Source organism: Oncorhynchus kisutch, linkage group LG1 (genome assembly GCF_002021735.2).
Source record: "Oncorhynchus kisutch isolate 150728-3 linkage group LG1, Okis_V2, whole genome shotgun sequence".
In the NCBI taxonomy this organism is placed as follows: domain Eukaryota; kingdom Metazoa; phylum Chordata; class Actinopteri; order Salmoniformes; family Salmonidae; genus Oncorhynchus; species Oncorhynchus kisutch.
Genome location: NC_034174.2, coordinates 53,830,440 through 53,844,294, shown reverse-complemented (window position 1 = coordinate 53,844,294; position 13,855 = coordinate 53,830,440). Strand labels below are relative to the sequence as shown.

The following is a 13,855-nucleotide window of genomic DNA, read 5'->3' as shown; positions in this document are numbered from 1 at the left end:
GTTCACAGAATATTTTTCCATAAGAACTTCAGACGTGCAGCAATATTTTGGGGGGACACCATTCTTGATTAGTGTTTTACGTATCTTAAACTTGTCAACAGAGATGTAGGATTCTTCTTAACCTTATTTGGCATTCTGCACTGTGCTCTTGCAGTCATCTTTGCAGGACGGCCACTCCTAGGGAGAGTAGCAACGGTGCTGAACTTTCTCCATTTATTGACAATTTGTCTTACTGTGGACTGATGAACATCAAGGCTTTTAGAGATACTTTTGTAACCCTTTCCAGCTTCATGCAAGTCAACAATTCTTAATCTTAGGTCGTCTGAGATCTATTTTGTTCGAGGTATGTTCACATCAGGCAATGCTTCTTTTGTGAATAGCAAACTCAGATTTTGTGAGTTTTTTATAGGGCAGGGCAGCTCTAACCAACACCTCCAATCTCATCTCATTGATTGGAAAACTCATTAGCCTAGGGGTTCACATTCTTTTTCCTACACTGTGAATGTTAAAATGATGTATTCAATACAGAAAAGAAAAATACAATCATTTGTGTTATTAGTTTAAAACTTCTTTGGACATATTTTAAAGAGATATTAAAACACCTTTTTAGTGTTGCTTTTCCTTACGGTGCTTTTTTAGTCTTTCAGTTATTATTGTTATTCTTTTGTTTTTATCCTCTTATGTTTGTTGTGTAGTAAATATTTATGTTTTTATTTTCATAGTTTAAAAATAAAGTTTTTTCCTAGGGCCTCCCGAGTGGCACAGCAGTCTAAGGCATGATCCCAGGCTGTGTCACAGCCGGCTGTGACCGGGAGACCCTTGAGGCGGAGCACAATTGTCCGGGTTAGAGGAGGGTTTGGCCGGCCGGGATGTCCTTGTCCCTTCACGCTCTAGCGACTCCTTGTGGCGGTCCAGGCGCCTGCAACCTGACCCCGGTTGCCAGTTGTACGGTGTTTCCTCTGACACATTGGTGTGGCTGGCTTCCGAGTTAAGAAGTGAGAAGTGCGGCTTGGCAGGGTCATGTTTTGGAGGACGCATTGCTCTTGACCTTCACCTCTCCTGAGTCTGTATGGTAGTTGCAGCGATGGGACAAGACTGTAACTACCAATTGGATATCACGAAAAAGGGGTAAAAGTACAACAACAACAAAAATGTTTCCTGTGATGCGCATTGCGTTGCATTCATGTCTGAAATGTGCTATATCAATAAAGCTTGATTTGCTTTTACAGATATACTTTTAAACTATTATGTCAAGTTTCAAATGGTTTGACCAGAGCTATAGTACTCCTGTGTGAGCATCATTGCTATCTTTCCCGCCTACTGAATTCTCAACCCACTCTTTGTCAATCCCGAACCAGACTACCCATTTAAAACGCCAGATAAAGCACAACCACGTAAAAATTTCACTGCAAAGCAATGTTTTTGTTGTGGATGCTGCTTTTTGTGGTTTTTCTCCCCGAAACTGGGGCCATGGAACCCAAGCAACTGTGACAAATTAGGATTTGAGATAACAAAATCAACTTTTTTTTCGAAGCATAGCGAAGGGGATTTGACTCTGGCAGCGGAGCTCACTTGAATAAGCAGACTGTCTGAACTCCTCGTGGGTCCTGCTTTGATGATCACTTTCATCCATCGCATGGACAGTGTTGCAGATGCATATTCTAAACAAATCATATAAAAAACACAGGAGGGAGGATGGGAAGGGTATATGTCAACCTCAGGCTATTAGTTTACAAATATAATCCCTCACCCCCCTTAGATTTGAATCAATTCTGTCTGTATTTCTTGCCCCCCTGAAATGACGAGCTGTTATAGGAGAAATGTGGTGATGTTGCAGTGATACTAGGACACAGCTCTGCTGTCACATGTTTAAAGGGGAAATCTGCGGTGGCTACATTCATAAATTAATGATAAATATCCATAGATCTTTAAATAATATAACTTATAAATGCTTCATGAGCTGTTCAACTGTCGTACCACATCAGATCCCAAAATATAAGCTTATTTTACTCCAATGTTTGTAAACAATGTAAATATAAACAAACACTGTAGAGCCTGAAAACATGGTTAAAGGATAGATGTTTTGATATCATGAATGGTCAGTCCTTGCATCCATAGCTCTGTGGCGGGGTGCCTGCTTTGTTATTGTTTCAACTGCGGATTAGTTCTTTAAAGGAACCAACATGGTGGCCATTCATTTTTTACTCACTTGTTGGAACAGTAAACCTCAATCACTAGTTTACATGACAAGGACATTAACAGGGTGCAATTACTTGAGGGAGCAGGATGAAGAGATTCAAAGAGGAGGAAAAAGAGATCGAGACAGACTGAGAGATGGGGTAATGCAGGGTGAGCGAAATAGATGGAAACATCTAAACATAAAAAGGGAATAAAGGAAGAGAAGGCCAGATGGCTATACAAATCTGAACAATTAAATAGTAGAATTGTGTAGAGAGTCAGGGTGTCACGCTCGTCCTCTTCTTCTGACGAGGAATAGCAAGGATCGGACCAAAATGCACCATGGTACGTGTTCATGACGATATTTATTCAACTCAGAACACTAAAACAAAAATAACAACAAGAATGATACGAAATGAAACAGTCCTGTCTGGTGACATACACAAAGACAGAAAATAATCACCCACGAAACACAATAGAAAACAGGCTACCTAAATATGGTTCTCAATCAGGGACAACGATTGACAGCTGCCTCAGATTGAGAACCATACCAGGCCAAACACAGAAATAGCAAATCATAGAAAAACTAACATAGACAACCCACGCCCTATCCATACTAAAACAAAGACATAATAAAATAACTAAGGTCAGAACGTGACACAGGGAGAGAAAGGGAGACACAGTGAGAGACATTGAAAAGAACAGGGCCCTACTGAGGTTACTGAGGAAAAGTGGGTATCTTAGTAAATTAGGAGAGACTACGAGAGTGGCAGACAGAAGGGTATAGAGAGTTAAAAGGCAGAGAGACAACTATCAGGGTTTTAAAAACATAGAGAACAGAGAAATATTGGAAGTCATTGTACAAGTGGCATCAACACAATTAAATTTTACTATACAGTTTTTGTTATTAAACTATTCTACAAACCACAAAAAAACACATACTGTCAATAGCAGACACAAGCTATGAAATGAATGAACATCAATGGAAAAATAGTATCCTTTGTCTGCAGAGACAGAGAGAAGAAGAGATATGGAGTGATATTAGAGAAGAGAGGAGGAGATAGAGGGAGAGGTAGAAGAGTGGGAGAAGAGGAAGGAAAATAGAAGGATGGGGAGGTGGAGACAGTGGGAGAGGAGGTGGAGATAGATATGGGAAGATGGAGACAGAGTGGGAGAAAGGGAGGTGGAGAGAGAGGGAGGAGACCATTTGGAAAAAGAGGTGGATGAGAAAGAGAGATCCAGAGAGAGAAAGCAAGAGCTGATGAAGAGATGGGTGTAATGGAGAGAATGTGGGAGAGGGGAGTGACTGAGATGCCCTGTCTCCCTGTCACTGGCCTCACCATGCCCATCACTTTGCAGTGATCCTTCTCCCAATCCGTCGTCTGCCGCTTGCCAGCTGACAGGGGGCCTACTCTGGGCACGGCCACTGATGAGAAGCAGCAGCCATGCTTTAAAATCAATCCACCACCCTAATATGTCACGAATGACTGCACAGGACTTGCCAATAGCTTTAGGGGTGGAAGAGATGACTTGTGACTGTACTGTATCGGCTAGCTAAATGGCTCCTTCTCGGAAGGGCATTCATTGACACAGCACTAATTAACCCTGGCTACTAGCAACGAACATCTTCTCTCGCTTGCTCTCTCAAACTCATTATGGTTGCATACTTTTTTTTACACCTAATTAAGAGTGAATGCATACGTACTTAATGAAATTCAGAGTGAGCTGGTAGTCTGTTTGCTGTTTTGAAATGACAAGCGGTTCGGAGTCGAGCAAGTGTTTTGGTTTACAGAGCAACTTAAGAGCTGTACTTTTACCCAGAAAAGTGTTTGATATCTTTTTGTTACCATTTCATATTCTAAAATCCTGGTTGATAAAAAGTGAAGTGCTGTTTTGTCCATTGATGGTGCGTGTTTGACCCTGGTGTTTCCCCTCCCAGTTGTCAGGGTTTTCCCGTTGGATCAAACAGTCATGTTGAATTGTGACTTGATTCATCTTTGCTACTTCTTACTCTAAATGTCACATATGTCATAACCTTTTAACATCACAATGATTCATAGATGCGGGACAGAGCAGCAAACTGTAGCGCTATTACTCAGTGTTACATAAGATAGAACACAAAGCTATCAGAGCACAGCATTTCACAGCCAAAGACATGTGGAAAGCATGAGGCCAGAATTGGAAGAATCCATAACTGAAGTGCATCCAATAATTCAAGTCTGTCATGAAGCCGTGCATTTTATTCAATTGGCCTGTATATCACACATGGGCATCTGATGATGTGAAGATACTGTGTGTTTACACTTCACAGATGTTGTACTTTGTATACAATATCTATATAAAAGTTATATTCTCCTTACAAAACGTAGTAATTTTTATTCATGGAATTTCGATTTCAGAATTCAGTATGTGTTCAGGAAGCATGTCTGATACCTACCTTGCTGCCCAAATACAACGCAAAGCCCTGTCTTAATCGCAATATCTTCCTCCATTGTTTGTTTGAAGTATTAGGGGGTTGTTGCCATGAGGAATTGATTGATTAATACTTTTATCCAATTAGTGTTCCCTCATGCAATTAATCAGCTGGCCGGGGTTAGGCCCACTTGGTTGGCCAGACTGAGGCAGACAGATGCTAGGGGCCTGACTCGTGATGAAGAACCATCCCCCCTTTTCTCTCTTGCCTCTATTCTTCTCCATCCTCCCCTCCACACACCTGGCGCGCGCTCCCCTCATACAGTACTGTGCCATCGCTCTTGTGCTTAGAGCACATTGTTTGGGTGCTTGCCGAACACAACAAATGGCAGGCTGAAAACACATTTTCATTATTGTGGCTCGAGTTGTGAAGAGCTAGATGAAAGTTGGCATGAAAAGACATGCATGTTTTGGAGAGATAATGAACGATAAATGAGTTGAGCTTTAGGCATGTTTTGTGTTTGCAGTATGCATTTAAAGCATTTATACAATTTCATATATGATGGAAAACACTGCAGTGTAAAGCCCAGCCAGTGATAAATGCCTTTTGTTCTACAGGAAAACATGATGGTAACCTATACTTTTCCTTCTTGTCTTTTTCAGGTTTTGCCATTACCTTCAGCACTTTATTTGGGGGACCCTCTCTATGCCTGAATCATCCAGAAGAATTCTGGAATGGAATAAGATCTAAGCCAATGGAGTCCCATGAAGGATACTGTTCCCTAATACTGCAATGGCGTCAAAAGAGACGGTCGCTGGACCATACACAACCCTAGGGTCCTGGACCTAGAGAGACGCTTGTAATCTGTGGATCTGAGGACTCGAGTGTTCGAATGACCTGCATTTCTTTGAAATCCATTTTAATTTGAAAATACAAAATAAAGATATTTTGAAAGATAATAACTATGAATTTTAGTGTCAATCAGCTCCAATAGTTTGGAGTTAGTAGTGAGATACCCAAGGTTTTTAGTAAGATTTTAACCTTGTTTTACCAGTTGCATCCCGAATTGACCTTGATAATGATACCAAGGCCATTTCAATGGTTATTGGTCCCACGATCTTCTACTCAAAGGAGTTTGTCCATTGCAGGATTTCCCAAATGATTGAATAATTTAAAAAAAATACCATGTATGGATTGAAATTGTCAATTTGAATTCTCAGGGAGTTTTGTATCAATATCAGGCCCACTCCCTTCAACGCCATACTTGTTTTAGAGATTGTGGAGCTGCCGTCAACGACGTGAAACTGTGCTACCCATAAAGCATATGGGAAAGCTAAGTCTTGGAAATCTTGACTGGAGTTTTCCCTTGTACAGTAACAAAAGACATCTCTGTTACCAGAATATATTTGATACCAGTGTAGACAGACAGTGGAGATAAGTCTGGAAAAACTCAATGGCGAAGATCACACGGGAAAGATAAGTCTGTTTTCAAAATGATTTGTCAAGTTTCTTCTGCAAAGAGAAAAAACATTCTGCAGTCTTTCTAAATTCACCGAATCATGGCGTGTCATGACATGCCCTGCATCCTGAGACGGAACTATTTAAGACAATTGAATACTCAAGAATCTTGTGAATGAATCCAAGAGTCCTAGAACAGAAATCTTGGTTGTCCTTGGTGTGTTTGTTCTTCAACATTGCTGGCTTTAGGACTCTTTTCACCTCTCCGGTAATCTCCGTCATATGTAGAGCCAATCAGGATTTTCCAAAATGGCTACCTGTTGGAGACTGGGAGCTTGTAGCCTGTTGGTGGCCCTTTGGCTTTTGCATTGCTGTAGTTGTGGATGGTCAGAGACCACAAGGACTAATGGCGTGGCCAAGGATGAAACGAAGGAGCAGGAGCTCATGTCCCATGAACGAGTGAAGAGAGGATGGGTGTGGAACCAGTTTTTTGTGGTGGAGGAGTACACAGGCACGGAACCACTCTACGTTGGAAAGGTAAGTCAACTATGTCTGAGAGATTTTCGTGTGTTTAGGGGATAACACCAACATAGCAGTTGAAGTATTTGCTCAAAACATCACCAGACATCCTATCCTCATTCATATCTTACTTATGAGTTGATTGTGATTTGATTTGTATGACATGTTATGATTGGAAAGGATAAGATGGCAAAAGCGAAAGAAATAGGGATGGTGCTGGTAAATTGTTTCTGCATACCCATGATTGTCTGAATTCAGTCATTGGCAATTGATAATCATAAATTCATATATTAAACTCTAGTCTGAATGCTTTTCCTTATAAAGGCAGGAATTACCCCCAGGCCTCCCCGTCTGCCACTGTATTCTTTTTCTATTAGGAGACAGACTGTACTATCTATTCAGCCAGGATACATGATAGGCCTTAGCCAGGCCGATAGAGAGGACGAGCAGAGGAGAGAAAGAGGGTGGGGCTTGAAGATAAAGAAACAGACGGACAGACAGATGAACAGACACGCATACAGAGGGACAGAAAGACAGACAGAAAAAAAACAGACTGAGCATGAGAAAAGATGAGCTCAAAAGAATGAGAGGTGGAGAGAGAGGATTCATGCATTTCGAAGTGACTCATTACGGGAGAGTGTGGCGGGGCAAGCGAGGCACTGATATATAAACGCGGTAGAGGCATAGCAAGGGGGAGCGAAAGAGAGATGATTTTATTAATAAAATTACCCAGAGTTATTGCTGTCCATGAAGCCGGGGCACAAGCCAGGACTATTAATAGTAGCTCGGTGGTGATGTTGCCGGACTCATCCATCGCTAAGGATATCAAAAACTTTAATTAGAGCAATATAGGATTAAATACGGCCAGTGTGGGACAACTTCTTCTCGCCCAACTCAGCAAAGCTGCCAAGGCTGTCCTGCTGGCCATTAATCTGCTAATTAAATATTATTTTCACTAAATGGCCACTCACATCGCAATAAACTGGCAGCTTTGTTTGATACATTTGGGTAATGAATTTCCTTGGCCTTCTATGATCTGTCCGTCTGTCTGATTCCCCCCTTCTGCTAAGTTCAATATTTAAATTCTGAAAGCTATATTATCTCATTCAGTATTTATCTACAGTGTGTTGCCCATTTCCTGGTTTGAGACTAGATGGTAGTTCAGTCAAAACCCATGTCAAATCAAATCAAATTTTATGGTCACATATACATGGTTAGCAGATGTTATTGCAAGTGTAGTGAAATGTTTATGCTTCTAGATCCGACAGTGCAGAAGTAACTAACAGGTAATATCTAACAATTCCACAACAAAACATAATATCTAACAAATTCCACAACAAAACATAATCCACACAATCTAGTAAAGGAATGGGATAAGAATATATAAGTATGAAATATATGGATGAGCAGTGACAGAGCGGCAAGATGCAATTGATAGTAAAGAATAGATAGTTAAGAATATAGTACATAGTATATACAGTGGGGGGGAAAGTATTTTAGTCAGCCACCAATTGTGCAAGTTCTCCCACTTAAAAAGATGAGAGAGGCCTGTAATTTTCATCATAATGAATTTATTTGCAAATTATGGTGGAAAATAAGTATTTGGTCACCTACAAACAAGCAAGATTTCTGGCTCTCACAGACCTGTAACTTCTTCTTTAAGAGGCTCCTCTGTCCTCCACTCGTTACCTGCATTAATGGCACCTGTTTGAACTTGTTATCAGTATAAAAGACACCTGTCCACAACCTCAAACAGTCACACTCCAAACTCCACTATGGCCAAGACCAAAGAGCTGTAGACCTGCACCAGGCTGGGAAGACTGAATCTGCAATAGGTAAGCAGCTTGGTTTGAAGAAATCAACTGTGGGAGCAATTATTAGGAAATGGAAGACATACAAGACCACTGATAATCTCCCTCGATCTGGGGCTCCACGCAAGTTCTCACCCCGCGGGGTCAAAATGATTACAAGAGCGGTGAGGAAAAATCCCAGAACCACACGGGGGGACCTAGTGAATGACCTGCAGAGAGCTGGGACCAAAGTAACAAAGCCTACCATCAGCAAGGGCATTGAAAATTAAACGTGGCTGGGTCACAGCATGACACTGATCCCAAACACACTGCCCCGGCAATGAAGGAGTGGCTTCGTAAGAAGCATTTCAAGATCCTGGAGTGGCCTAGCCAGTCTCCAGATCTCAACGCCATAGAAAATCTTTGGAGGGAGTTGAAAGTCCGTGGTGCCCAGCAACAGCCCCAAAACATCACTGCTCTAGAGTAGATCTGCATGGAGGAATGGGCCAAAATACCAGCAACAGTGTGTGAAAACCTTGTGAAGACTTACAGAAAATGTTTGACCTCTGTCATTGCCAACAAAGGGTATATAACCAAGTATTGAGATGTTATTGACCAAATACTTATTTTCCACCATAATTTGCAAATAAATTCATTAAAAATCCTACAACGTGATTTTCTGGATTTTTTTTCTCATTTTGTCTGTCATAGTTGAAGTGTACCTATGATGAAAATGACAGGCCTCTCTCATCTTTTTAAGTGGGAGAACTTGCACAATTGGTGGCTGACTAAATACTTTTATGCCCCACTGTACATATGAGATGAGTAATGCGAGATATGTAAACATTCTTATTGTGCCATTATTAAAGTGACTTGTGTTCCATTTAGTAAAGTGGCCAATGAAAGCAAGTCTCTAGGTAGGCAGCCGCCTCTCTGTGCTAGTGGTGGCTGTTTAACAATCCGATGGCCTTGAGATAGAAGCTGTTTTTCAATCTCCCTGTCCCAGCTTTGATGCACCTGTACTGACTTCACCTTCTGGACGGAAGCGGGGTGAACAGACAGTGGCTCAGGTGGTTATTGTCCTTTATGATCTTTTTTGCCTTCCTTTGACATCAGGTGTTTTAGGTGTCCTGGAGGACAGGTAGTTTGACAGGATACTCTCAATTGTGCACCTGTAAAAGTTAGTGAGGGTTTTCGGACAAGCCACATTTTTTCAGCCTCCTGAGGTTGAAGAGGCGCTGTTGCGCCGCCTTCATCATACTGTCTGTATGCGTGGACCATTTCAATTTGTCAGTAATATGTACACCGAGGAACTCAGAACTTTCCACTTTCTCCACTGGTCCTGTCGATGTGAATGCGGGGGGGTTCCAGGGAGTAGGAGTACAGGAGGGGGCTGAGAACACAACTTTGTGGGTCCCCAGTGTTGAGGATCAGCAGAGTGGAGATGTGGTTTACTACCTTCACCACCTGGCGGTGGCCCGTCTGGAAGTCCAGGACACAGTTGCACAGGGCTGGATCGAGGCCCAGGGTCTCAAGCTTAATGACGAGTTTGGAGGGTACTATGGTGTTGAATGGTAGTAAAGTTTTGAAAAACATATTTGTTATTCAAATTAAAAGCCCAATGAATACTCACCTTTGTGTAATAATTTAACTCTCACAGCTAGTGGGGCATTTATTTTGAAGGCACATATAAATAACAACTGCACGAGGACAGACAGTGACTGACAGGCTGACACAGACGTCACAGTTACAAATAGTAGCTAGCTAGAAATTTCGCAAAACGAAAAGGAAAGTAGACAATGAATGTAGGGTGCTCCAGCAGGAGTGGACATCAAAATATTTATTTGTTGAGGTATCCGGGAAAGCTGTGTTCTTAGTGTGCAAAGAGAGCATCACTGTCATGAAAGACTACAACATGTTCCAACACTTCCAGACGAAGCATGCAGAGAAATATAGGAATATGTCTTCTGAGCAGAGGGCAAATGCATCGAAATAGTTGCTTTCTCAGTTGCAAAAGCAGCAAGGACTTTTCGCAAAACGGTTCAGCAAACAACGTAATTGCGAGAAATAGCTGTATACTGTCCCACAAAATTGCTAAACAAAGCAAGCCATTCGCTGAGGGCGAATTCATTAAAGAATATTTTATTGACTCTGCAGCAATACTTTGCCCCAACAAGAAAGACCTGTTTGAAAATGTTTCCCTGTCAAGACGAACAGTGACATGGTGTGTTGAGGACATCGCAGAGAATATGTAACAAAGGTTGAAAGACAAGGTAAAGGATTTCACCTATTTCTCCTTGGCCTGGATGAGAGCAGTGATGCACGTGACAGTTGTTTATATTCTTATGAGGCATAACCCAGACTTTGAAATTACAGAGGAGTGTGCTTCAGTGCAGTCAATGAAGAGCACAACCATAGGGAAAGATTTATTGGAGGAGGTTAATAAGTGTGTGGCAAAGCTGGGACTGAGTTTTGACAAGTTATCCAGTGTGACCACTGATGGGTGCCCAAACTTGACAGGAAAAAAACGTTGGCCTTTTGAAAAGGATACAAGATGAAGTAGCTGAGCTGAACCCAGATCAGAAAATAATTCTCCGGAATTGTATTATTCATCAGGAGGTGCTATGGAAATGTGTAATGAAAATGAACCATGTTGTGGATACAGTCACTAAAGTGGGAAAATTCATAAGAGCAAAATCTTTAAACCGCAGGCAGTTTGTCTCACTGTTGGTAGAGACAGAGTCGGGTCATGCAGATCTCCCCTACCACACAAACCTTTCCTACTTACAAAGCATGTAGAGGTCTGTAATTATTTTAATCATAGGTACACTTCAACTGTGAGAGACGGAATCTAAAACAAAAATCCAGAAAATCACATTGTATGATTTTTAAGTAATTAATTTGCATTTTATTGCATGACATAAGTATTTGATCATCTACCAACCAGTAAGAATTCCAGCTCTCACAGACCTGTTAGTTTTTTTTAAGATGCCCTCCTGTTCTCCACTCATTACCTGTATTAACTACACCTGTTTGAACTCGTTACCTGTATAAAAGACACCTGTCCACTCACTCAATCAAATAGACTCCAACCTCTCCACAATGGCCAAGACCAGGGAGCTGTGTAAGGACATCAGGGATAAAATTGTAGATTTGGTGAGAAGGCAACAACTGTTGGCGCAATTATTTGAAAATGGAAGAAGTTCAAGATGACGGTCAATCACACTCGGTCTGGGGCTCCATGCAAGATCTCACCTCGTGGGGCATCACTAATCATGAGGAAGGTGAGGGATCAGCCCAGAACTACACGGCAGGACCTGATCAATGTCCTGAAGAGAGCTGGGACCACAGTCTCAAAGAAAACCATTAGTAACACACTACGCCGTCATGGATTAAAATCCTGCAGCGCACGCAAGGTCCCCCTGCTCAAGCCAGCGCATGTCCAGGCCCGTCTAAAGTTTGCCAATTACCATCTGGATGATCCAGAGGAGGAATGGGAGAAGGTCATGTGGTCTGATGAGATAAAAATAGCTTTTTGGTCTAAACTCCACTCGCCGTGTTTGGAGGAAGAAGAAAGATGAGTACAACCCCAAGAACACCATCCCAACTGTGAAGCATGGAGGTGGAAACATCATTCTTTGGGGATGCTTTTCTGCAAAGGGGACAGGACGACTGCACCGTATTGAGGGGAGGAGGGATGGAGCCATGTATCGCGAGATCTTGGCCAACAACCTCCTTCCCTCAGTAAGAGCATTGAAGATGAGTCATGGCTGGGTCTTCCAGCATGACAACGACCCGAAACACACATCCAGGGCAACTAAGGAGTGGCTCAGTAAGAAGCATCTCAAGGTCCTGGAGTGGCCTAGCCAGTCTCCAGACCTGAACCCAATAGATCATCTTTGGAGGGAGCTGAAAATCTGTATTGCCCATCGACAGCCCCGAAACCTGAAGGATCTGGAGAAGGTCTGCATGGAGGAGTGGGCCAAAATCCCTGCTGCAGTGTGTGCAAACCTGGTCAAGAACTACAGGAAACGTATGATCTCTGTAATTGCAAACAAAGTTTTCTGTACCAAATATTAAGTTCTGCTTTTCTGATGTATCAAATACTTATGTCATGCCATAAACTGCAAATGAATTACTTAAAAATCATACAATGTGATTTCATGGATTTTTGTTTTAGATTCCGTCTCTCACAGTTGAAGTGTACCTATAATTTAAAAAATACAGACCTCTACATGCTTTGTAAGTAGGAAAACCTGCAAAATCGCAGTGTATCAAATACTTGTTCTCTCCACTGTAACTCTCGATGAACAAAACTTTCTAAAGATTAGGAGTCATGCTCAGAAAATGTTTGTAATGTTTGGCTCAACTGATATATGTGAACAGACATTTTCAGGGATGAAATAGAACAAGTCAAGGCACAGATCATCTCTTACCGACTCTCACCTCTCAGCGATCCTGCGCATAGCGACGTCATAAAATATACCTGACTTCACTGCTCTAGTCAAAGTCAGTCGTGGCCAAAAGTTTTGAGAATTACACAAATATAAATTTTCACAAAGTTTGCTGCATCAGTGTCTTTAGATATGTTTGTCAGATGTTACTATGGAATACTGAAGTATACTTACAAGCATTTCATAAGTGTCAAAACCTTTTAATGACAATTACATGAAGTTGATACAAAGAGTCAATATTTGCAGTGTTGACCCTTCTTTTTCAAGACGTCTGCAATCTGCCCTGGCATGCTGTCAATTACCTTCTGGGCCACATCCTGACTGATGGCAGCCCATTCTTGCATAATCAATGCTTGGAGTTTGTCAGAATCTGTGGGTTTTTGTTTGTCCACCCGCCTCTTGAGGATTGACCACAAGTTCTCAATGGGATTAAGGTCTGTGGAGTTTCCTGGCCATGGACCCAAAATATCAATGTTTTGTTCCTCGAGCCACTTAGTTATTACTTTTGCCTCACCTTTTGCCTCAACTGTTCCTGGATGGTTGGTAGAAGTTGTTCTCGGAGGATGTGTTGGTACCATTCTTTATTCATGGCTGTGTTCTTAGGCAAAATTGTGAGTGAGCCCACTCCCTTGGCTGAGAAGCAAACCCACACATGAATGGTCTCAGGATGGTTTACTGTTGGCATGACACAGGACTGATGGCAGCGCTCACCTTGTCTTTTCCGGACAAGCTTTTTTCCGGATGCCCCAAACAATCGGAAAGGGGATTCATCAGAGAAAATGACTTTACCCCAACCTTAGGAGACGGTCCTGGCGCTTGCTGGACTTTCTTGGGTGCCCTGAAGCCTTCTTCACAACAATTTATTTTTGAGATTCTTCAAAGTAGCCACCCTTTTCCTTGATGACCCTTTTCCTTCTGTGTTTTGGGTTATTGTGCTGTTACATAACCCAACTTCTGTTGGTTTTCAATTAGTGGACAGACAGCTTTACATTCTCGTGCAAAATGTCCTGATAAACTTGGGAATTCATGTTTCTGTCGATGAT

General features: G+C 41.9%; 1 protein-coding gene across 2 annotated transcripts in view; it reads left to right on the top strand.

Moving 5' to 3' along the window:
* Window positions 1–3,373: 3,373 nt before the first annotated feature.
* The window catches only part of LOC109891299 (cadherin-22), a 121,940-nt gene continuing 111,458 nt past the window's right edge, over window positions 3,374–13,855 (top strand). For both annotated transcript variants that reach the window (XM_020483733.2, XM_031827054.1), the window contains exon 1: window positions 3,374–6,586. In XM_020483733.2, coding sequence (XP_020339322.1) covers window positions 6,359–6,586 — 228 coding nt within the window. In that variant the 5' untranslated portion in view covers window positions 3,374–6,358. The remainder of the gene's footprint in view (window positions 6,587–13,855) is intronic.